We start from the raw sequence: 26,124 nt of genomic DNA on the forward strand, positions 1-26,124 counted from the left end.
TTGTCCAAGTCACACTAAACATCTCTACATCCTCATCATAGCTCACCCTCCCAACCAACTTTGTGTTGTTTACAAACTTGGACATATTACATTTAGTTCCCTCAACTAAATCATTAATATATATTGTGAACAGCTGGAGTCCAAGAACCGATCCTTACAGAACTCCACTAATCACTGAGCTAACAAGGTGTAGAGCTGGATGAACACAGCAGGCCAAGTAGCAACAAAGGAGCTTGAAGGCTGACATTTCAGGCCTAAATCAAGGATTTCTTAAGAAGGGTTGAGGCCTGAAATGCCAGACTTTCTGCTGCTCTGATGCTGCTTGGCCTGCTGTGTTCATCCAGCTCTACACCTTGTTATCTCAGATTCTCCAGCATTTGCAGTTCCTACTATCTCCTCCACAAGTCACTACCTGCAATTTGGAGTAAGACATATTTATTCCTACTCTCTGCTTCCTACCTACCAATCAGTTTTCTATCCATGGCAGTACACTAGCCCAATCCTATGTGGGTGACATGGTAGCTCAGTGAATATCATTGTTACTTCACAACACCAGGGACCTCTGACATCCTCTGACAACTGCCTGTGTGGAGTTTGCACAAACTCCCTATGTCTGTGTGGATTTCCTCTGGGTACTCTGATTTCCTCCCACAGTACAAAGATGTGCAGGTCAGGAGGATTGGCCATGCTATAGTTGTCAATAGTGTCGAGAAATATGTAGGTTAGAAGGAGTAGTCATGGCAAATGCAGGGTTACAGGATAAGGTGTAGATGTAGGCAGGATGCTCTTTGAGGGTCAAGGCCTAATGACCTGCTCCCACACTAAGGATTCTATGTGCTTTTCTTGTACATGCTTATCACTCATATGGGACCTCATCAAAACTGGTCTGAAAGTCCACGTAAACCAATCCTCTGGTTCCCCCTTACCCAGTCTGTGTTGATAACAAATTCCAGTAGATTTGTTAAGCGTGATTTACCTTTCATAAATGCATGCTCTATCTAATCCTGTAACTGTTTTTCAAGTTCTCTACTACTAAATCTTTTAGAATGGTTTCCAGCATTTTCACCACTACTTTTGTCAGGCAAACAGGTCTGAAATTCCTGTTTTCTCTCTGTCTCCTTTATCTTTTAAATTAATGAAATTACATTAGTATCTTGCAATTCATAGGAATTGTTGCAGCATCCAGAGAATCTTGAAAGATGACCACCAATGCATCCATTATATCAAGGGCATCTTTCGTATGTATTCTGAGATGTAGATAATTGAGCTCCTGGTATTTATGGGTCTAAAATCCCAGCAATTTTCACAACACCATACAAATACTTACTCCCTCTCAATGGACACTATGCTCTTTAATATTTTTGGGCTGTTATTTGTGTTCTGCCATGTGAAGACAGAACTATTTATTTAATTGGTCCACCATCCTTTATTTCCCATTATAACTTCCCTTGTTTCTGACTGCAAAGAACCTATATTTGTCTTCACTAATCTTTTTGTCTTCGCATACTGAAAGCAGTTTTTACAATCAGTTTGCTTTTCCCTGCGAGCTTGCTTTTTTGTTGCCTGATGCTTGAATTGTACATTTGCAGTTGTGATGCAAAGGGCACTTATTGGTTGCAATTAGGCTTTAATACATAAATCAGAGCATGATTTGTCCTTTGCATGTCATTTTCCTCGATATAAACTGATGGTATCTTGCACATTGATGCAAACTGAAAATTTGTATTCGTGTCATGAACAAATTAACTTTTTCTTCTTCACTGCTTCCTCCTTCACACTCAGTTAATGCTGGGTAGCCTGTGAAATGACACTGTTAATAAACAAAATGCTGCACATCAGTGCAATGAGCAACATCATTCATATTTTGCACTCTAATTTCCCAGCGATTTTATTTTTTTTGTTTGTTTTTTTTTGTTTTTGTTTTTAAAACAAATAAAACTTGGTGATTATGTTGGTAAGTATGTCCAAGTAAATTTTATTTCCAATGCAATTTTTCATCTTGGCAAAATGTTCAACATGGAAGTGATGAATTTCTGCAGGGTTTTCGGCCTTCCCTTCCCTAAATTTGGTGTGATATCCATGGAACCCCAATAAAAGAGTTTAAAAACCTATTTACACCATTTTTGTAAGAGCTGGTGCTGCTACTTCATTGAACAGAACTCACTTGTTTGTTCAAATAAATGTACTGTATTTTTTTTCTTATAAAAGACAGGCTATGATTTACCCATTGAAGTGGTTTCAAGTCATCTTTTCTCCCAAATTAAGAAAATAGCAACCACTAAATGCAAAGTAACAGCCTCTCAACATGCACTGTCTAATTTTTTTTCTCTTCAATGTAGAGGTCAGTTTTCAGTCATACTTTCCATCCATTCATTGCATTTCAAAGCCTGTGAGTCCTAAACTTAATTCATTGTTCTGTAGAAAACAATTATAGCTCATCAGGTCTTTTGATCTGTGGCATAACCCCATCTGCTGGGTTCACTGCAGTTGTACAGGTTCGTCATACTCATTTTAACAGTATTAGCATGAGGTTAATTTCACCAGACATGTATCAGACCTACTAGCACTATCTGCACAGCGATTTAGCCACAGGTTAAAGAATTGCTGGTGGGTGAAAAGAGAAGAGGAGACTCAGCAACTCATTGATAACCACGGTGTTTATAGCTACCTCTGTGCAATCTCGGTCATCCACAGTCCAAGTCCTACTTCACTGCATGCCAAAAATGGAAGGACACTCATCAAAGACCTAAAAGCAGCCAATACCCATCTTAGACAGCAATTTGAAGACCTCCTCAACCAAAAGACGTAAACTTCAACACAAGTACTCTTGACACCCTCCCACAATACACTATCCATCACTATCCATCACTATCTCAACATATCTCCAACCTGCCATGATTGAAAAAGCCACCTGACAGCTGATAAACAACAAGGCATCAGGCTCAGATGGAATCCCCGCTGAAGCACAAAATTACAGCAGAAAAGCACTCTTGAGATGAATCCATAACCTCATCACTTTACTTGGAAGGAAGAGACCATGCTGGGAGAGCTCAGAGATTCTGTCATTATGACCAACTTCTACGAAGGAGACAAGTCCATGTGTGGAAATTAGAGGGATTTCCCTACTGATCGTTACAGAAAGCAAGAATCCTCTTCAACCGACTCCTCCAAGCAGCTAAGGAACTCCTCCCCGAGTCTAAGTGTAGCTTCTGCCTATCAAGAGACACAATGGGCATGATTAATTATGTGTGACAAATCCAAGAAAAGTGCATGCCACCTTTTGTACTTGGCCATCTTCAATCTCACAAAGGCCTTCAACTCTGTCAACCATGAGGGCTTGTAGAATATCTTCTTTAAATTCAGCTGCCCCCTCAAATTCTGTCACCCTTCTCCACCTGATTCACACTGACATGGAAGTCATGATCCTCACTAATGGGCTCACCAGAGAACAAATGCAAAGGCAAACTGGGGTCAAGCACCGTCATGTCATCACGCGAAGACACTGCATCTTTCTCTCTGCAGCACTCCATGCCTGATGGGTTCTTGATTATCAAGGGGATCAAGGGTTGCGGAGAGAAAGCGGGAGAATGGGGTTGAGGAACTTATCATATATGATTGAATAGTGGAGCAGACTCGATGGGCCGAATGGCCTAATTTCTGTTCCTATGTCTTATCTCCATGAAGATCCATGCTGCAGTGGAGCAAACCTACAGGATGACTGGGAGACTGTTAAACCTTCACCTCCAAGATGACTACAACTTATACCATTGAGCTACACAGGCAATGCCTGTCTGTGGTACTTACTCAGGGGCTGAGATGCAAATAATCATTGACACATTCACCGAGGGGTATGAGAGAATGGGCCTCAAACTAAACATCCGGAAAACAAAGGCTTTCCACCAGCCTATTCCTGCCACACAACGTGGTCCCCTCAACCATCAAAATCCATGGTCAGTCCCTGGACAATGTAGGTCATTTCCCCTACATCAGGAGGCTACTCTGAGCATGAGCAGGCTTTAGCAATGAAATCCAACATCAACTCCAATACACGAATGCAGCCTTCAGAAACCTAAGGAAGAATGTTCAAAGTGAGAGGCTTCAAACCTTGCACCAAGTTGACAGAAGAGCCATCATCCCCATTTGTATCAGAAACATAGAGCATGTACAAAAGACACCTCAAATCTTTGGAAAGTCATCATTCTTGCTGTAATTCAAGAATGGGGATAGCTTGTAATGTGGAAATTCCAGAGGGATTTCTCTGCTGTGCACGACAGGAAATGCCATCATGAGAGTGCTTCTCACTTGCTTCCTCCCACTAGCTGAAGAGCATTTTCAAGTCTCAATGCGGCTTCCGCCCGTCGAGAGGCCCCAAAGACATGATTTCAAGTGGCCAACCAAAAAAAGTGAACTAAAAGCAAACAGTACCATCCTCTGTACGTGATCTTCTTCAATCTCACAAAGGCCTTCTCAAAATCAAACAAATCGACCGGCAAGACAGGCATACCAAGGTGAGCGTCTGCTCCCAGGCCAGTATCAAACATGGCTAGTTGGGTGGGCCACACTATTCTCCAACCACCCACAGGGCTCCCTAAGCAAGTGCTCAATTTGAAGTTCTGCAATGGTAAGTGATCACTAGGAAGGCAGACGAAATACTACAAGGGCATCCTGAAAGCTTCCCTGAGCAAATGCAACAGTCTTGCTGACACATGGGAATCATTTCCTTTGGAACACACAAACTGGAGAAGAGGCATCCACAAGGGCTCCAGCAACTTCAAAGGTTGTCAAGTGGAGCGTATGAAGGCCAAACACAAGTAATGGAAAAAGCAGACAAAACTGAGATTGTGCCACCAATCCACCTCCTCAAATACCACCTGCCCCACTCGCTCGTAGAGTCTGTGGCTCCAGGAATTGAATTAGCTTTATTGTCACATGTATTCAAATGAATACAGTGAAAGGTTTACAATTGCAGCATTACTGCACCATCTGAAGTACAGCAGTACCCTAGGTACAGGTACTTAAGATCCTGTTTGTAGGAAACAAAGACAAATTAGTGGAAGAAAATAGTCCAGCATTATACGTCATAGGGATAAATTAGAAAAATAAAGTAGTATCATGTTTAGAATCAAAAATAAAGTTGTATCAAGACCAGGCCAGCCCCTAGCCCCAAGGGAGACCTCCACGACCTCAATGCCACCTGCACCAACCCACCAATGTAGTATTCACCTCAGTGTTTGCCACTGGGCCTGCTTCACTGACACCACTGAATCCACACTCACCCCATAACCAAGAGTCGCTGGTTCTGCTGCCAGACCAGACTGTTGCCATGACACAAGTCCTGCTTCAGCAGCAGATGTTGCCTTGCTGGTGCCGCCATCTTGAAGAGTCTGCTGCCTCCAGCACTGCCGCCCCCAATCTTTGGAGGGGCCTTGCTGCCACCACTGCCAGCCCCAAATGCCAGGAGGACAACAACATCACCGCTGCCAGCCCAAATGCCAGGAGAACAATATCACCACTGCCAGTCCTAAGTGCCAGGAGAACGACAACCTCATCACTGCCAGCCCCGAACGCCAGGAGGATGACCTCACTGCTCCTTCTGCCACCGGCCCTAATTGGCAGGAAAACACATTGACTGCTGCCAGCCACTTATCACCTGGAGATCAGCAGGAGAAGCCACATGGGGCAGTCTGCATGTGGCCCGCTCTCGCTACCGTGCAGGTGCTGCTGACCAATCCACCGCAGAAAAATAAAAAGACCAAAAGGGAAGGAAAATAGCCTAAAGGAGAAAGAGCATCAGCAAAACTAAAACAAAGAAGCAAAGCAGATGAGAGCAGATTGGCCCTGGGCACGATCCCGCACACAGCCCTATTACTCTGCTACCATCTTACACCAGAAGGGATTAGACTGGTCAGACGACCCCTGCCCCCAGCAAAGTGGGAACAAGTTACGCTCCAGTGGCACTGCCAGACAAGAAAGAAAGAAGGAAGGGCACAGTTTGGGGGTAAACAACTCAGGAAATTTAGAAAACAAAAGTGTTACATCAACTCTTTTAAGTTTTTGGTGCTAATTGACAATGCAGCAACCATAAACTGGTGAGCTAATTTTTAAGTTGATTAAACCACATTTTCCAAAAAAACTGCAATATTTTCATTAGACCATGATACTCTTGTTTTGACAGCAGCTTATCTATTACCATGGTCAAGGTGCCATGCAATACAAATCCACGACTGGCAATGACCAAATAGTTAATTCTCAGGCCATTCATCTGCAAAGGTTTGCAAATGGATCCATTTCACCTGCAGAACGATTCACCAGATATTGCTGGACACGAGGGATTTGCTCCCAGTCCCATCATTAATATTGTACTTCCGTCTTTTGCTGCCATCTCTACTAAGCTCACAGTTGGGCTGTTGGTCAGCCTCATTTCAGCTGCTCTGACTGGCCTTCCTGTATCTCTAGGCTGATGATCGTCCCTACAGGGTGACCTCCTGTAAAATTAAGCCAACAGGTACATTCTGACTGAATGGGGGCATGATCTGGAAATCAGTTCAAAAATTTTCAAAGCACTGAATACCTTGATGAGAAGCCCTGAAATTTAACTTTAGAAAATGTATTTTGCATTTTCACTGTTAGTTAATATTTGTGCCAGTGCTTTCCATTGCCTGAATGCAAAATGTTAAAGTACAACAAATGCATTATTGTAACGCAAGTGAGTTTTAACAGCAAATAAATTTCAGTCGGCATGCTAGAAATATGCAGATAGTTCTAAAGCCGATCCTGTAGATGGTCTGAATTTTTATTTTATATATAAAATGTATTGTTCTAATCAGTAAGGAAAATGTACACATGCACTTCATGGAAGATGTGTATTGGGTTTTCTGATATGAGTGAAAGAATGCTAATGTAACAATCGGTGGAGTCTGCCCTCTGCAGGAAAGGCAGCGCCTGTACTTTATTATCAGCAGGGAGGAAAATTTCCAGTCTTTTGGAAGTGCGCTTGGCAGCAGATTACATCATTCCAGCCAGCATGCCAAGAGCAGAGTGCTAATTATGACCATTATGTACTCATAATAGATTTTCACCATGGTGCCTATAATTGATAGTAATGTGCAAATAGTTTAATTTACTGTCTCATTTCAATACATTGTATTAAATGTTAAAAGTTGATCATTTTACAATTTTGTTTTAAACTGAGATTTATCGCAGCAAGAAGTACAAGGTAAATGTATCCTAAAATACATTTTAGCTGTACGTTTAAATTATTCGGTTGTGTGAAAGCTGCAGAATATCATAATAACATGGATGAGAATGCATTTGCAACATAAATGAAAGTGACATATTAAACACTAATACCTGATGTTGGGGTGTTAGACATATGAATTCAATTTTCAAATCTATTGAGTCTGCTGAAGTGAAGAAGACAAAAATAAGAGGCTTTTCTTTCTTCTTGACAGTGACAGTATCAGATATTTTACTAAATGTAATCTGTTCTTTTTTGTTCCTTTCCCTTTTCACTGTTGACAGATCAGGGAAAGTGGCAGGCTTGATCCTGTACAAGAAAAATAAAAGGTTTGATCCTGTCACAAAATATATTAACAATTACAATCCAAGAAAATGACTATTAATTGCTTCTTTCATTTTCTTCTGAAATTCTGTAACTGACAAGGGGATGATCAAAGTGGAACAAATAAATATGTCTCCTTTCCCTACCACAGAGGACAACCAAATCATTTCACAGTTTTCTGAATAAAAAGAAAACCATGAAATGATAGAAATCTGAAACCAAGTTAGATAGAGCTTGAAGCAAAGTCAGTAATGTTTGAGGGGAAAAGACAGTTAAATGGACTTGGAGAGTTCTTCAGAGGAAAATCATAAGAGATAAACAATGGCATTAATTGGCTGAAAACAAGGGAGAGAATAGGAAAAACAACAGAGTTCACAGAATAGGATTATCATTGAATCATATAATTTTTGTTGTCAAGCAATATCATGAAATGCAAGAGAAATTATGAATACAAAAATTATTGAAAGCTGGCAAGAAAAGGCAAAAGGAAAATTAGAGCAAAGAAAAAACATTTTTCTTTGTTAAGTGTGAGTTGTTTGAAGTTATTTGAATGGCTTTTTGCTGTGAGGCCTCACATATTTTCACCATACTGTTACAAATATCACCAAATTAATTATCAACCATGTCTCTATGGTGTCCGTCGCATCTGAGTTCTACCCTATCTTACCACACTCTGTTCCTGGAAAAGCTTGCCACTCAGCAGATATCCTGGAATTCACTGGCACCCCTTGTGCCAGCAGCATCTTTAAAAGTCTATCAGAGATAATAGGAACTACAGATGCTGGAGAATCCAAGATAATAAAATATGAGGCTGGATGAATACAGTAGGCCAAGCAGCATCTCAGGAGCATAAAAGCTGATGTTTAGGGCCTAGACTCTTCATCAGAAAAGGGGGAGGGGAGAGGGGGAGACGAATTGAAGATAGATAGAGGCAGTGGGAGAGAGATCTCCTGAGGTTTGTCCAGAGGGAGAAGGGTAACTTCTTCAGGTTAGGCACCCCTGGAAGAGGCTTCACAGTGAGGTTAAAATTGTATCAGAGATAATGGGAACTGCAGATGCTGGAGAATCTGAGATAACAAAATGTGGCGCTGAATGAATACAACAGGCGAAACAGGAAAGCTAGCGTTTTGGGCCTAGACCCTTCATCTCCCCCTCCCCCTTTTCTGATGAAGGGTCTAAGCCCGAAACGTCAGCTTTTGTGCTCCTAAGATGCTGCTTGGCCTGCTGTGTTCATCCAGCTCCACATTTTGTCGTCTTTAAAAGCCTCTTGTGCACCCAGACAGATATGGTCAGTTCAGAGCTGCCCTGTAAAGTCTCTGACATTTGCCCTGGACATGGCAAATAGAGGGAAATCATTGCCCTGCTTTGTGACCAGGTTCCTAGAGGTACTGCTGGTTGTGGCACTGCCAACCTGAACGTTCACCTTGCCTAAGATCAGCATTGGAGGCCACAGCACCAAAGCATGCCAGCCTGGTCTGAGGTTGCCACTTGTTTAAAGCAATTTCAGTCAATTGAAGGAATGTCTAGCACTGCACGAAGAACACCAATGACTTCCTCCAATCCACTAGCATAACTACCACCTTCTCTTCAATATCTTCAGACTCACTCTATCTCTGCAACTGTATCCACCTCCCATCAAAGCACACACTCTACCACTCTCCTTGCTGCTGGCAACATCTTCCCTAACTTGCTAACATCCAGTCCAACCCTGTCAGCACGAACTGTGCATGCTCTCTATGGTGCCTACACATTGATTCAAGACATTTCCCTACCTACAGCCACCCATTTTCATCTCCCTAATACCTGCCTGTCTCTCATCTCAGGAGGAAAAGAGCCCACAACAGGGCAAAATAGTCAAGACACATTGTGTGCAGCTGTCCTTCAATTCCTCATTCCTAACGCAGAGAGTATCCTGGCTGACCACCCCAAGCACAACTAGGACTGGCAGGGTTGCCTTTTCTTCTCTTATTCTGCTGCGGACTCCTGAGTGAATGCTATACCACTTGCCTTGACTGAAGACTGCAGTAAAATGTGCCTGATATCTCAAGCTGAGGAGGCAAAACACAAAAAAATTAAAGACAGCCAGAGATACTGTGAATGTCCAAGTGGTTCAGAGTCAGTAAGTGCTGTAACAGCAAGTGAAGAGTCCTGAGTTATAGCCTAATCCTACAACCTAACAACAGCGCACAGCGTCTTTGCTGCAGCTTTGCCATGATTTTTGTAGAACTAAAGGGCAGAACATCTTGTAAGTGGCTCAAAAACAAATCATGAAGGTTCACAGAACATATTGGAAGGCAATGCCCATACACCATGGGGTTCATGTCACCAATGCCAATAGAGCATGTACATTTTCCAACATGGAGGTCGATCCGAACAAGCAGCAATCTGAATACACCAGGTGCTGGCTTTGGATTCTTGTTGAGTGTTCCTGAAGTCTAAGATGTTTGCTGTGTTTGGAAAGATGAGAGGATAGAGTCATACAACATGGAAATAGACCCTTCGGTCCAATTCATCTATGCTGACCATGTTTCCCAAGCTAAAATCATCCCATTTCCCTGTACTTGGCCCATATCCCTATAAACTTTTCCTATTCATGTACCTGTCCAAATGTCTTTTAAATGTTGTAACTGTACCTGTATCTAGCACTTCCGTTGGTTATTCATTCCATATATGCACTACCCTCTGTGTGAAAACATTGCCCTTAAGGCCCCTTTTAAATCTTTCTCTTCTCACCTTAAAAATATGCCCACTGGTTTTGAACATCACCACCCTAGGAAAAAGACCTTTGCTATGCACCTTATCTATGCCCCTCATGACTTTATAGACCTCTATAAGATCACCCCTCAACTTTCTAACTGATGAGGTAAGTTGGGTTGTTAACAAGGCATTTAATAAGCAAAGATCAATGTCAGTTGCACTCTTACTGCTACCTTGCAAGAAATCTTTATTTCATAATTTGTTAGAAACATGAATAATGGTGCAAGGTCCTCCCGATGCCAAGCTGGGTCTTGCCATGTTTGTCATCAGATCTCAACATAGCTGATGGCACTCAGACCCCTGTGAGATACAGCCCAAGGAATATGTAAAAAAAATTCCTCTGATATATTCTTTAATTTTCCCTTCACTCCTTTTCCATCAAAGTGCTTATTACTTATTGTCAATTCAGAAACACAAGAGCTTGGACCTCCAACCAACTGAAATCTTTCCCTACAGTTACGGCATTTTCTTTGAGTACTTGTTCATGCCACTTCAGAATCTGATGCCGCTCCCATAACTCACTTCAGGGGTGCCCAGGCACAGCTCAGTCATTGAGGATTGCTACAGCCAGGTCCAGGGAAGGCAGAACCTACTACTGGAATAGAGAGGAATGACGATGCTACATGGAGTGATGGAAGTAGAAAAGGAAAAGGCTGCACACAGGAGTGGAGGGGAAAGTTGTAAGCAGGAAGGAGGAAGTTGCAAAGTTGTGGGGTGGGGGAAGGAGGAGTTTACGTGTTCGGGGTTGAAGGAAAGGGCTGCAGGGTAGGGCAAAGAAGGAGCTGTACTGGTGGTAAAGGAATGAATCAGCAAGTTAGAGAGGAGAATGATGAGCTTCCACCAGAAACCAGTTTATGTCTGTCATTTGAGCTCATAGTGTGATGCATTTGCCTGTGCTAGAAGCTATAAATATTGACACACAAGACACAGTTTTATGTGGGTACAGGAATTTATACACAGTTTGTAACTTCTACATTGTTTGTAAAGAATGTCATGGAAACTGCCAATTCCTGTTGCACTCCCATGATAACATCATAACCATCCAGAGCATGGCTGGTCCAACAACTAAGATTGGCAGTTAACTCTGACTCCTGCACCTCCCTGCCCCGACACCTGATCAGTCAGCACACTCTTCTCCTGCTGTATAAATTGGTGTCTTTTTTCAAGTTTATTTTTGCACCCTAGTCCTGATAAGTGCCAGATAAAAAACTCTGACTGTGTCACATATTAGCAATATTTATGTTCTGAAATACCAAGCAATTAAAAAGAAAATTGCCAATTTGTCCTTGTTTTCATGTACCAATTTTAAAACTGTAGTGTCAAGCAAATTAATGTCTTTTTTTCTTCTGTGCAGCAGCCTTATGTCTAATAGAAGGTTAATAATTGGTTCCAAATATCGTCTATCCCAACTCAAATGCAGAAGTATTTTTACAATCTGATCTAAAGGGGCTATTGGACAAATCAGAATCCAGAATTAAATCTGGTTTGATAGATCATATCTTTTCTTTTGAAATCAACATTATGGCCTTTCCCTGATGCATAAGTGTGCCAGACTGCAGATTTTGTTTTCACAATAAAACAGAAGTTTATTACACAAAATAAATTTTAAAAAAGCAAGATGTCTACATAAAACATAGATTAAAAGTTTTTAAAAAGAAATCTATTCTCTATAGCCGTCACTTTACATGTAATGAAAATTCAAAGAAATTTCCATTCCCTATCACAGTAGGTTGAAAGCTTTTCTTCAGTTCTAGTCCTGTGTACTGTGAGACTTTTTTCTGTGAATGCTTGCAAATCTGAGACCTTTGTCTTGAAATATTCTCAGCGACCAATGTAGATCTCTAACCAAACACTCCTGGTCTGGAAGTTTTCACAAATTACATTCTTCAGCTGAGATAACTTCACAGATTCACAGGATTATTATGATGCAGAAGCTGCCGTTTGGCCTATCATGCCTGCCCATCTAGTCTGGCTCTATTATCAAATGCTAATCTTCTGCCCTTTCTGCATATCCCTGAAAATTATTCCTCTCCAAATTAACACTCAATTTCCTCTTGAGTTCCACATTTGATCTTGACTCCAAAATCTTTCCAGGTAGTGCATTTCATACTCTAACAATTCACTGTGTCAACAAAAAATCTCACATCATCCTTACGTCACTTATTTCTTTAAATCGTCTGAACAACCCCTTCTTTTGAGGACAGACTATAATTATTGTTGACCCTAGTCAAGTTTCTCGTGAACTTGTTAAAAGCTTTGCAGTTTCTAGGTTTTTCCAAGCTTACATCAATCGTTAATTATTCTGAATGCAAAAACAAATTAATAGCATTCAATGCATTCTCTCTCCTGTTACACAACCCCACAATATAAATTAATTTTCAGTAACATTCCAGGAGTCCGCTAAGTCACTGGTTTTCTGACAGATGCTGGTTTAAAACCATTAGTCTGGAACCTTGACCTACATAGTTATAAACCACTTCAACAAAAGAAGAGTGATACCTATGTCATTAATTTGTAACCAAACTCTTTGTGTCTACATCATCTAAGATAGGAGTTGTTGAGAATAAAAATGGTGCTTTTGAGAACCAAAAAGCAACCTCCAAAATTATAAACCACGTCTTCAGAAAATATCAAGAAAAAACTCTCAAAGTAATTGAAAACCAAAAGAACTGTGAATGCTATAAATCAGGAACAAAAACAAAGTTGCTGGAAAAGCTCAGCAGGTTTGGCAGCATCTGTGAAGGAGAAAACAGAGCTGAGGTCTAAGGAAGGGTCACTGGACCTGAAACATTAACTCTGTTTTCTCCTTCACAGATGCTGCCAGACCCGCTGAGCTTTTACGGCAACTTTGTTTTTATTCTCAAAGTAATTATGTTGATGTAGGGCCAGGTTCAAAGAAGCAAAGCTGAATGTGTAATATGAACAATCAAGTTGTATGCAATAGTCGAATAAAGGTGTTGTTGTAAAGTGCATCATACTAAAACTGAGCTTTTAATGGGCACTTCAAATGGAAACATAAAGGACATGAGTGAAGAAGTTTGACTGAACCTACATGATACGGTTGAATTTCACTGTCCATGATTTCTATCTCTTGGTGACAGAACGGTGTGAAGACTTTGTAGAGTATTTCATGGGATTTAGTGAAATAGGTCTAGGGATGAGGAATTATGAAAAACTGAGGATGCTGTCTTAAGATCCAAAATCGATGAGGGAATTTAATGGAGATATATAAAATTATGAAGCATTTTGATTGAATTGATATGTTATTTCAAATAGCTGATGGATAAGTATTCAGATGGTCCAGATTCAATTTAAATTGATAGGCAAATGAACCAAAGGTAAGATGAGAAGATCCTTCACAAAGAGTGGTTAGGAATCAGAACGCACTACTTCCTCGCTATCAAGGTGGATACAGGTTCAAGGATATTGGAGAAATACTTAGATTAAAGCAATGGGTGTGTGAGAGGCTGGAGATGTGGTGCAGAAGTCTGGGACAAAATTAATTTTCCTTCTAAATATTTGGGGACAGACTTGATTGCCTGAATGGCTTCTTTCTGTCCTTCATTCTTGTAGTCTATTGGACAAAAAGGCATCACAAAGGAACTCAACACAATTTGTCAAGGGTTAAATGCAGACAGGGCGTGAGGTCAGGGCAGAAGTGTCAAGGCTCATAATTTCTCTCTCTGACCCTAGGTTTAATCATTCATCATGCCACTGAGATCAATAAAGAAAATGTTGCTACTCAGACATTAGGTTTGTTATTTCTTTAACTGTTCATGATACTTACTGCAGCAAGTGCTGCCATCTGACGGTAAGTATTCAGACATTTGTTGCAAGCATCCACTTAAATATAATTAAATTTATAACTCACATTTAAAGAATAAGTACTGAAAAGAGAAAATATCTATCAGTGTTACAGAAAAGATAAGAATATAAGGAAAACTATTGCAGTTGCATGTCCTTTAAGAGAACTCATTTTTGCGCTTCCTGTGAGCATGCTATACTCTGCCTATGCCATTCCGGTCTCTTGCCAAAATGGAAAAGAAAAATCCTAGGATGCTGGTAATTGGAATTAGCATTTGATGGAATGAAACTGATTTACAATTGATTTACTCCTAACTTTCAAAAATGCGCTAGGGAATTCATTAGTGCAGTGCTTTAAGTATTTGACCCCCTGACAAATTTATTGACGCTGAATAAAATTACCAGAATGTGTTCTGTAAACAAGGGAGAAAATTCAATAAGGTTAAGTGCAGCATGCATTACTCATCAAAAATAAACCATGAAGCTTATTGTTGTGTAGCATGTAATAATACACTCATTAAAACATCAGATTTTTATATTTTTGCGTATTTTTGCTAATTCCACTTATCCAATGCAATTAATCTCCGAGGCTTATCCAACATCCCTGAAGAGACTTTCAGTCAACAATAAAACAATTTTACAACAAAGGATTGAGTTACAAAAATCATGTAAATATGCTGAGTGGTATTTTTGCTTTGAGATTTCTTTTAAAAATCAACAGTCTGCAATGTATATTATGCACTAAGCCCAGCAAAGCCAACGCAAGCTGCCTTTAGTTTTAACATATGGTCTTTATGGGCTAAGGCACGGCCACAATGAAAATAACTGATTAAGTTGCATTTTAACAGTACAACTTTTATATTCCCTTTTAGGAAATAAAGAACCTTCAAAATCGCTTTGCAGGAGGATTTTTAGACAAACTTAACATCGAATCTCAAATGTAATATTATCTCAAATGTAATATAAGCGCAAGTGACCAAAAGGTTGATCAAAGAGACAAATTTTAGGGTATGCCATAAAGGAACAGGAGGAAGAAGAAAGCTGGAGTGGTTTACAAGAATACAACATCGATTGCTTACGACGTTGACACTGGAAAATGAGGCCACCAGTGGGGGAGCAATTCATATCAGGATGCTTAGGAGGCCAGAATTGGAAGAGAGCAGATACCACGGAGGCTGTGAGATAAAGGAGGTTGTAGAAATGTGGAGGAGTTCCGTCAATGGAAGGATTTGACAGCAAGATGTGAAATTTAAAGGGGACTACTAGAGCCTGATCACCTGTTGAACCCCTGCTGAAGACCATAAGTTAACATGTTAAATCTTCAGAAAGAGTCAGGGAAATATCAAGCAGATCAGCTGGAGGATCCCAGTAGATTGAAATGTAAGATGGGTGTGTCTGCCCTTCTAAGGAAGAATCTTGAAACGTTAACTCTGTTTTAACCCCACAAATGCTGCCAGATTTGCTGAGCTTCTCCAATAAATCCTGTTTGCATTAGTTTCAGATCACCAGCATCTGTTGTTCTTTGTTTTATTTTTGAGTCCACACGTATACGATTGCAACCGTAGTGCACAGATAAAAGATGAGGAGGTTCTCCAAAGTGAAAGATGTGGAGTGTCTTCCATCATCAGTGGAATGTATTACATTTCAATTTTGCATCTTGCAACTTCTCCCCAAATCTGCAGTGTGGGTGAACAGAGATTTCCTGATCCATCAGAGAATCACACAGCTATACATTGGAAATCGGAAGCAAGGTTTTACAAATTATCCAAGAGGACACAAGGTAACAATGAGATCAGGGAAGTAGCCAATGTCTAGAATGTGGACCCTGAACACACATCTTATGGGAGCAATGGCAGAATCTCAAGACTAGATTGGTATGACAGGTTGGCACAACATCAAGGGCCGAAGGGCCTGTACTGTGCTGTAATGTTCTATGTTCTATCTCTATGTTCCAAGAGGGAAAGAGGCTGGACAGGCCATCTAACTGCTGTCGTTAGCCAGTTACTGAAAGCTATACTGGTGAAGGTACAGATTCCTAGGCTGCTGCTCCTGAAGAGTGATGACACCAGCAGGAAGAGATTGTGTCTGAAATCAGTCAGGTTCTGGCAAAAGACAGGAACCTTTCTGAAAGTATCACTGTAACCTGCACAGTCTACAAGCAGGAGCTGTGTGTCATAATTGAAGCTGTGCTTGGGGTTCAACAAGTCACATGTCAACATTTCAGGCCAGGAGGTGGACAAAAGCAAAATCACACGTCAATTGTCCCCGACCCCCCACCCCCACCCCCATTGGATGACTGAGATTGTTGGGAGTGCAACACACAATGATAGTAAGATTTCCTATAGGTTTCGCATGTCGAGTGGTATCCCTTGTCATCCAACATCTATCTTTTGATGAGTCAGGGACCTTTGAAAGAGTTTGGCATCTGTTAGTTGTTCAGGATGTGTAAGTTATTGACAGATCACTGCATTCTGTGGTGTTTGTGGTTAGAAATAACTTGAACATTAAGAGAGTGGAATTCTTTTCTATTCATGAAGACTGTTGATTCATGACGGAGATTTCTGAATGCCATTTGGGTGCATTCGATTTGCACTCTGAATCTGTAGAAAACTAGTGATGACTGAGAATTTTAATGCTCGTATTGACTGACTCCCAAACATACACCCATTTTGAGTGACTATGACTTGTCTTAAGCCCTCCCGCCAAGACTGTCCAGCCCACTCCCCTATCCTACAAAATCCAAACCATCTTCAGTCACTCCTTATGACTGTAACCAGTGTCAGCCAGTGAACACCAGCAGGCACTCCCAATCTCCCAATATCTAAACTGCCCGCAGCCTTAAAAATACCATGGTCAGATCCTTACCAATGCACACCCCACCTCCCCCACCTCCTGCTCCCCCCCCAACCACCAAATTAAGACTGTGCACAAACAACCCACAACCCCATTTGACGTAACTCTATCAATTCAGTATCCGTGTGTTGCATTTCTGTTAAATAAGGTGGGTTAAACTTGTTAGCCTCATTCACTTTACTTACATTTTTTATATTTCACAAAGAAAAAATTGTATCCAATAATGGAATTTCCAAATCATTTCCCTCCTTTATAGACTTGCCCTTCTTCTGTTTAGTTCTATGTGCTTAAGGTCTAGTCACAACTCAGTCAAAAAATACATCCAGGATGTTCCTCCAATAATATCATAGTATCTGGTATGGTGTCTCAGTGGTTAGTACGGCTGCCTCACAGCACCAGGGACCCGGGTTTGATTCCACCCTCTGGTGACTGTGTGTGCAGAGTTTGCAAGGTTTCCTCCAGGCACTCCAGTTTCCTCTCACAGTCCAAAGATATGCGGGTGAGACAAATTGGCCATGCTAAATTGCCCGTAGTGTTCAGGGATATGTGGGTTATGGGGAGTGGGACTGGGTGGGGTCCTCCAAGGGTCCGTGTGGATTTGTTTGGCCGAAGGACCTGTTTCCACTATGTTGGGATTCTGTGATTCTATGATCTTACCTCCATTAGTGAGACCAATAATTTTGAACTATTCCAACTACAACTTCTCCATTCTTTAATCAAACTGTACATGATGGAATTTGTTTACAGCCAGAGTGTGTATATTTTCTTCATCATTGAACTCTCTGGAAGACAAATTGTATCATCAGCCAACATCAGTGACTGAATTACTTTAGTGTCTTTCAATACCTGCATTAGTATGTATCATTGATTCAAAACATAAGTAAATATCTTTTTTTCAAAATTTAAGAAAAATTTCTCCAGTGGTCTGATTTTTATTATCACTGTTTGAGCAAGATTTTTCTTAATTGTTCTGAATCATCTATCCCTTCTTGGTATATTTGAAAGAAAGACATTGTCTCTGAACCACAGCAGCAGTTTCAATACTAAATTCACTTTCTGAAGATCCTTGAACTTTAATACAATGGCTAGCAATCTCCCATTTAGCTTCCAGCAATTGTCTTTGGTATGCCCTGTCTATTACAATGAAGATTTTCTTTCTTTATTTCAGACTTTAATAAATTAGGTCCCTTATTGGAATCACAAGGATCGTCTGAGCTACTACATTTTTGATCTTACTATTAATCTTTATTTTCTGGTTGAGTCATAGTGGATTATTCCTTTGGAGTTCAAGCCTTTTAAAAGATATTTCCTTGTCAATCTCTTTCTCCTGTCCTTTTGTTGCTCTTTGTTTTAATCTATCCTCATTTTCCAATTCCAGCTTTTCTATTTCCAGTGGGTCTTTTTTTCTTTTGTTTCTCCTTCCTCTCTATTTTGCCTTTTTTCTCACTTTAATTCCAATTTAATCTTTGCATTTCTCTTTCTTTTTTCTCACATTTACATCTCACTCGAGTTGTTTTTGTTTATAAAGTCATAGAGAGGTACAGCATGGAAACAGACCCTTCAGTCCAACTCATCCATGCCGACTAGATAGCCTAAATAAATCTAGTCCCATTTACTAGCATTTGGCCCATATCCCTCTAAAACCTTTCTATTCATATTACTATCCAGATGCCTTTGAAATGTTGTTATTGTACTAGGCTCCACCACTTCTTCTGGAAGCTAATTCCACATATGTACTATCATCTGTGTGAAAAGGTGGTCCCTTTTTGTATCTTTCCCCTTTCACATTAAACCTGTGTGCTCTGGTTTTTGGACTCCCTACCCCAGGGAAGAGACCTTGTCTATTTACCCTCTCCATGCCCCTTAAGATTTTATAAACTTCTGTAAGTTCACTGCTCAACCTCTGACACTCCAGGAAAAATAATCTCAGTCTATTCAGCCTCTCCTAATGCCTCAAAACCTCCAACCCCAGCAACATCTTCGTAAATCATTTCTGAACCCTTTCTAGTTGTGCATCACTCTCCAATAGGAGGAAGCCCAGAATTGCTCACCATTATCTAAAAGTAGCCGAAACAATGTCCTGTACAGCCACAATGTGACCTCCCAACGCCTAAACTCAATGCACTGACCAATGAAGACCAGCATGCCAAACATCATCTTCACTATCCTATCTACCTGCAACTCCATTTTCTAGGAGCTACTGACCTACATTCCCAGAATCTGGAATTAAGAGTCTCATTTATGACCATTATTGGTTGTCTGGACAAAACCCACCCGGTTCATTCACGCCCTTTAGGGAAGGAAATCTGCCATCTTTACCTGGTCTGATCTACATGTAACTCCAGACTCACAGCAATATGGTTGACTCGCAACTGCTCTCTAGGCAACACGGAATAGGTAATAAATGCTGACCTAGCCAGCCACACCCTCGTTCCATGAGTAAATAGAATAAGTTCTGAAGATCCTGTGGAAATGCAGAGATCTTCATGTCCTGGCAGCCCAGTAAAAATCATTGTTCATTTCCTGTACAATTCTCACATTAATCCCTGTGTCAATGTATGTCTCTCCCTGCAGAATTTACAACCCACAGTCCAACAGTTTCACTCTACTGTGTCCTCCAGGTACCAGCAGCATGTCTTTGTTGGTTGCAATCAAAAGGGTCCCACAAGGCATACCCTCAATCACCTCTGAGGGAAAGAAACTCAGAGGAAGCTGAGGCATGTCTGTCCCTTCACTCCTGCCAGCACAGATACCAACATTTCAGTGGGTATTTTCTCTCAACTAGAGTCAGGAGCAGATGCTGGCAAGCACTTCACTGCCACCTCTCCACAGCTGGTCAAGGTAGAAATGGCCCAGGCCATTGGCACTAGGGTTACTGCCAGAGACCAGGCACTTGCTGAAACCCAGGCTGGAGAAAGCCATATCTTGCTCACCATTTGTGATGACATACTGGACTCAAGCAGACACAGGAGATGTGGGCAAGTTTGTTGGTAAGACTGAGCTACCTAATGGAACAGCTACAGGATTGCAGTAGTTTTGGAACCCGACTGCTTAGGCATATAACCATCTTGCTGTTTCCATGGACAAGTTGAAAGCTGCCATGGAGAGCTTTGCCCAGACCCCTACAGGGTCTTTTTGATATTCAGCTCTGTTATCCTAGCCACCGGCTGTCCCAACACAAATGATAAGGGAATGAGGAACCTTGATGTCAATGTAGGTGCTCTTTCCTCACAAAAAGACAGGGTGATGCCAGGAAGCACTGGCCAGAAGAGGAACCAGATACAGGCTCCAATTGAGTTCCTCTCAGGACGCTCCAGAGCTGTTTGGCCTACTGCCTCCATTTTCTCCACTACCGTCAGTGGGAATCCAAAGGGCACATTCAGCATGCATAGTCCCTCTAGACACAAATACCCCTGGGATCAGTCAATCAAATCTCCAAGGGAAATGGGCTCCACTGTACCGCAGCCTCCTTTTTCCCCAAACGCGCATGGACCTAGGGACTGAACTCAGACAAAGTGTGAAGGAGAGAAAGCAGAGGACCTATTGGGGGTGTATAGTGGTTGGATGTTACTTGATTGTAAACAAGTTCTCATGTTTGTAAATACATGTTCACTTCTTGCTGTTATCTATTGAAAATCCCTGTGTAGCTCCAAATTCCTGAAGGTACTAAAGTAATCCCTTCTTATCCCTAAGAATTATCAGTGAGGCAAGTTGTGAAGTCAGCAGCTGCTGCACCATTGCATGTAATGGGAGAAATCACAGGGGACTGTGACCTTGACAACTCAGCCCCATTTTTCCCAAGTGCACAGGCATTGCTCTTGCATCGCAGATATCAGTGGGGTTTGGCCAATAGCCTGGGTGAAATGGTTAGGTTTGCATGGGTCAAGGAGTTGGACTGCACAATGTAAACTAATGCATGTGTTGTAATGAAGGCTGAACTAACAAGTGTGTTTCATCTTTACTGGATGGGGATGTTTTGTCTTACCGGTGTTGTTCTTCAAAGGGTCCCTTGTACCTAAAAGGTACAGACCCCTCCTTCGCAGTTGTCTGCATTTACCTCAACCACTTCAAGTGTCATTGTAGCCATTTTCTGTTCCATTGTGCATTTTGTTGTGATTTTCAACATGATGGAAAGCAACAACGGCCTCTCCTCAGAACATGAGATCCAGGCTCGGCCTCACTGGCAGGTATATCCTACAGTAATGGCATTTCAGAAGATGTTCTGCAGTAGAGAAAAGAAGCTGTCATTTATTTTTGCATTTCAAGATGATCCTATCGTAGTGAATAGTTTGGGAAGACAGAAGTAGGGCACAATGATGTTATATGGACCTGTAAGAGAATGTCTAAATCAGTAGACTATCATATCCAAAGAAATCTACATCATTGAAAGTGAAAGCAAGGATCAGGGGAAGCCAACATGGGAGGAAGCACATTGTTTTTGATGCAGATATGGAATTGCTACTCAAAAAAATGTAACCAATGTGAATATTCAATTGTTGAAATTGTATGTTAAATAAAATAATCCACGCTTAATTCATTATGTATACATGTTTATATTTATGTTTTAGCACCTTCAAAAATAAGTATCTTTAATATATTCATCATGGCCCTTTAATCGCATCTGCATTGGTAAATTGTGAGACTTGCCCATTTATGCTGCTGTGTATTTGTCGCAGTAGCATAAGATTTGATTTGAATGTAAATAGCTGGAATGCATCAAGCATTCAGAGTATTTTACTTCTGGAGTAATCCCAGAAGGAGACCTCTGCTAGATTTGAATTTGCTTGAAGGTAAAATTAATCATCTGTGCAGCCTTTCTGTCAATCAAATATTATGGGTGGTTTTGTTTTCATCTGACATCTGATTGGCAGTGCAGACTTAGCACATTTTTTTCAAGTAAAATGTAGAGAAATTACTTCATTACATGACATGAATTAATAATCTATTAATGATAACATGAGGGTTGTGAAACTTAAATAATAAGGTGTTTCAAACAGTGAAAATATTTCTCAGGGCCTTTCCACTGAGTCAAACCTCTAGTGAAAGTAAAATATCATCTATGCTCAGTGTCACTTCCTGACATCATAAAAGTCACTATCAGTAAGTCCCAAAATTATATTTTTATTCACTTAATTATCTTAATTAGTATAATATTCCACCTTGAAATATTGGTAGACCTATGAACATGTGCAGAGTTTTAGGGCTATGATCCAAATTGAAATAATACTCTTAGTAATATGTTTGGAAATTTTGTATATTTTACATTTATGTAACAAAATGCCATTTTTAATTTTTTTAGGCGAATACATTCCTTAGATTTATTCTCTACAATGCATATTTCCCTTCAAGTACTCATTACTAGTTCCAACTTATTAAAACAACAGAATGTTTTTTGTATGCAGTTTGCTTTAATTCATTCTGATGAACAAATAATCTTGGCTCTAAAGCTTCTAAAATAATTTTATAATCAGTAAAGAACATTTTAATAAACTTTCTTGGAAATAGTTAGTTAATTGTTGCAGGATTAATGTGATAATAAATTAAGTTATAAAAGTTTAAGCAAAAAAGAAGGCACTGTAATGTACAACCAAAGCAAAAATCCTCAGGGAAAGTAACATAATAAAACACTGCTGACACCAGTTCCACTCTGCATCATTGTTTTTTAGTCCTTCTACTGCCTCTGGCTGTAAATCACAATTACATTCCATTAAAAACTGGGATAACTGAAACAATTGTTTTAGTCCCATCCTTGGTAAGCTCTATTCTCTCAGTATGAATTGCAATTCTTTACTTAGTGCTGTCATAGCTAACAGCTGAATAAACATTTGTTTTACCTCATATAGAACTTCTACCCCTTATCCTATCCATTGTGAAGGTGTCCTCCTTTTATCGCTGAATTGATCCACTATCTCCTTCAGCCAATTTTCATCCAAAATCCTCACTAATGCCTTTGTCGCATAAAAATGACTTGATTTATTCAAATTCACTCCTCACCTTGTCCCTCTCCATCTCTTTAATCTGTACTCCAGTCCAAAACTGTCTGAAACTTGTGCATTCCTAACTCTCTTCACATTCAACATTGACAGCTTTGACTTCAACTATCTGGGTTCTGGGATCAGGGATACGAGCCCTCAGACTTCCCACCTCTTCTTCAAAATCAAGTTACCTATTTCATCAAGCCATCAGTCACCTCTTCTAAAAACAGCTTCTTTCATACGATGTCAATTCTTGTCTGATTACGCTTTTATGCAGTGCTGTGAGATATTTATCTATGTTAGAGATGTTGTATAAATGCATATTGTCATTTGTAAGTAATTAAATCATATCACTTACTGAATGGAATTGATCCTAAACATTTTTTTCTGCATTTTTAATTCAGGCTTCTAGAACTTGAACAAAATGGTGAACTGGATGCCCTAAAACAGAAATGGTGGCCCAAAGTTGGGAAGTGTGATTTGCAAAGTCATGTTAAGACACATGGAAAAGGAGGCCCAATGGATCTGCAAAACTTTGCTGGAGCATTCTGTTTTCTAGCTTTGGGTGTTATTTTGGCTTTCATTGCTGCTGTGGTAGAAATTTGGTGGAAAGGTGAAAAGAAAACAGATTCTCCTAGAGAGGTAATACTTATAATTCGGATCTCTCAGAAATCTAGATTTTATACTACAATCAATTCCAAAGATTTAACCAAATATTGACATGAATCCTCTTACTCTTATGGTGTGCTTTTATTTAATTTTCATTTATTTTCTTATACTGAACGGTCATCTATTTAACCATCTTTTAAAAAAAAACAAACTTGTTGGAGACTGCAAGTTCCGTCCAAGCTATACACCATCCTGCCTTGGAATTGTATTACCGTTGAACTCCCTATGCGTACCTCAACTATGTTGACTACAGCAATTCAAGAAGGTGGCTCATCACCACCTTTTCAAGGGCAGTTAGTGACAGGCAATAAATTCTGGCTTGACAATGATATTCATATCCCATAAAGAATTAAACAAAATATATCAACCTTTTGTTTTGCATGATATATCATAAGTTTTTGGAGTATTCTTATTTTAAAACAGTAATCCTACTGAAACGTCTGAGATGTTAATGAATTTGATATCATGGACAGGCTAAAATAAATTACAAGGCTAAAATAATAGAAATACTAAGCTACCTGTAATCATTTTGTCATTAGTATTGTTCCATTATATTATTGAACGCATTAATATCCACAAATATCTTTCTATGCAAAGCTAATTAATTTTAAAACTTATACTCATGAGTCAATAGGTGCGGTGATGCTTTTTATCCTTGTTTATAGACAATCTAGGAGAAAGTACTCAAAATATAAGAAAATCATGGGGGAAGCAATGGGAAACTATTCCAAGTACTTTCTCCATTGAGTGACTTAAGCGTAAATATTTGTGAGTACTGTGTTAAGACTTTCCTTAAAAACACTAAGGTTTGTTGAATTGATGACAAGTTCCAGTTAAATGGATCAATGTACCAATGATGAACAGTTTTGGGAGTATATTTGCACAAAGGTAGCAGTATAACTTGTGTATTAAATCCCTATAATTTCTCCATTATCAACTTCTTGCAAATTCTTGGCTAGTTCATACTCTACTGGCTGGAACTTAGAAGAATGAGAGGTGATCTTATTGAAGCATATTGGATTCTTGAGGGGCTTGACACAGTAAATGCTGAGAGGTGTTTTCTCTCATGAAAGAGTCCAGGACTGGAGGATGCAGTCTCAAAACAAAGGGGTACGAATTTAAGACTGAGATGAGAAGGAATTTCTTCCCTTGCACATTTGTGAGTCTTTGGAACTCCTTTCCACAGAGACCTGTGGGGGTAGGGTCTTCAAATATATTTAAAGGTTAGAGGAAAAATGCAGGAAAATAAACTGAGGAATGTCAGATCAGCCATGATCCTATTCAATGATTGAGCAGGCTCGGTGGGCTGAATGCTTATTCCTGTTTCTGTTTCCTATGGTCTCATGGTCTTAAATTCAGATGCATTTTGTCATTATATGTTGCATGAAGTTTGTAATTTGTATATACCTGAAAGTGAAAAGAGACACATGTAAAATCACACTCCATACTTCATTTCATTTTCACCTGTTAGGACCCTCTTTTTTTCTGTTATATCCTCTACCCTTATTTACTGAAGATTCTTCCATTAGGTAACTTAAATAATTATTTTTTGCTAGTTTACATGAAAACTACTATTGAATAATTTCTGTTAATCAGGGTACAAATTGTTCAGAGAATGAGATTGCTAAGCTAAATTCTCTCTCCTTTGGACGCATTTTATTAATAGAATGATAGAACCACAGAATTTTACAGTACAGAAGGATGCCATTCAGCTCATTATGTCTGTACCAGCTCTTGAAAGAGCTAGCTAGTTCCCAACTAGTTCAATTCTTAGCCTATCTCCATAGCTCTCTAAATTCATCACTTTGAAATTTATATTCAGTTTTCTTTTGAATCCGCCTATGAAATGCATCTCTACTTCACTCCCATGTTGCATGTTCCAAATCCTAACAACTCCTTGAGTAAAGATGTTTCTCGTCATCTTACTCCTAGTTCTCTTGCTGATAATATTCAAATCGTGACTCCAAAGTTACTGACATGCCAACTAGTGGAAGCCGATGATTCTTCTTTACCCTGTCAAAATTGTTCATAATTTTGAAACCTTAATGTATTTCCTCTATTCAAGAAGGGAAATAGAGATAATCCAGAAGCTATAGACCTGTGAGTTTTACATTGGGAAGCTATTGGAGAGAATTCTTAGAGTTATAATTTTTGCACATTTGGAAAAGCATGGCCTAATTAGGGACAGTCAGTATGTCTTATTGTAAGGGGAGGTCATATCTTGCTAATTTGATTGCATTTTTGGAGGAGGAGATGAAGATGATTGATGAGGGTACCGCAGTGGATGTTGTCCCTATGGATTTTAATAAGGCTTTTGACAAGGTCCTTCATGGCAGTCTCATCCAGGAGATTAATATGCATAGGATCTATGGTGAGTTGGCCACATGGTTTCAGAATTGGCTTGCTCATGGAAGGCAGAGGATAGTGGTGGAAGGTTGTTTCTCAGGCTGGAGGTCCGTGGCTTGTAGTGTTCCTGTACTGGGATCTCTACTGTATGTGATCTAT

The 26,124-nt window shown here is 40.0% G+C and overlaps 1 protein-coding gene across 3 annotated transcripts in view; it reads left to right on the forward strand.

The window, feature by feature from the left end:
• The window catches only part of LOC125458525 (glutamate receptor ionotropic, delta-2-like), a 496,301-nt gene that overhangs the window by 461,817 nt on the left and 8,360 nt on the right, over positions 1 to 26,124 (forward strand). For all 3 annotated transcript variants that reach the window (XM_048543867.2, XM_048543868.2, XM_048543870.2), the window contains one exon: positions 23,355 to 23,592. In XM_048543867.2, coding sequence (XP_048399824.1) covers positions 23,355 to 23,592 — 238 coding nt within the window. The remainder of the gene's footprint in view (positions 1 to 23,354; positions 23,593 to 26,124) is intronic.

Source organism: Stegostoma tigrinum, chromosome 13, assembly GCF_030684315.1.
Source record: "Stegostoma tigrinum isolate sSteTig4 chromosome 13, sSteTig4.hap1, whole genome shotgun sequence".
Classification (NCBI taxonomy): domain Eukaryota; kingdom Metazoa; phylum Chordata; class Chondrichthyes; order Orectolobiformes; family Stegostomatidae; genus Stegostoma; species Stegostoma tigrinum.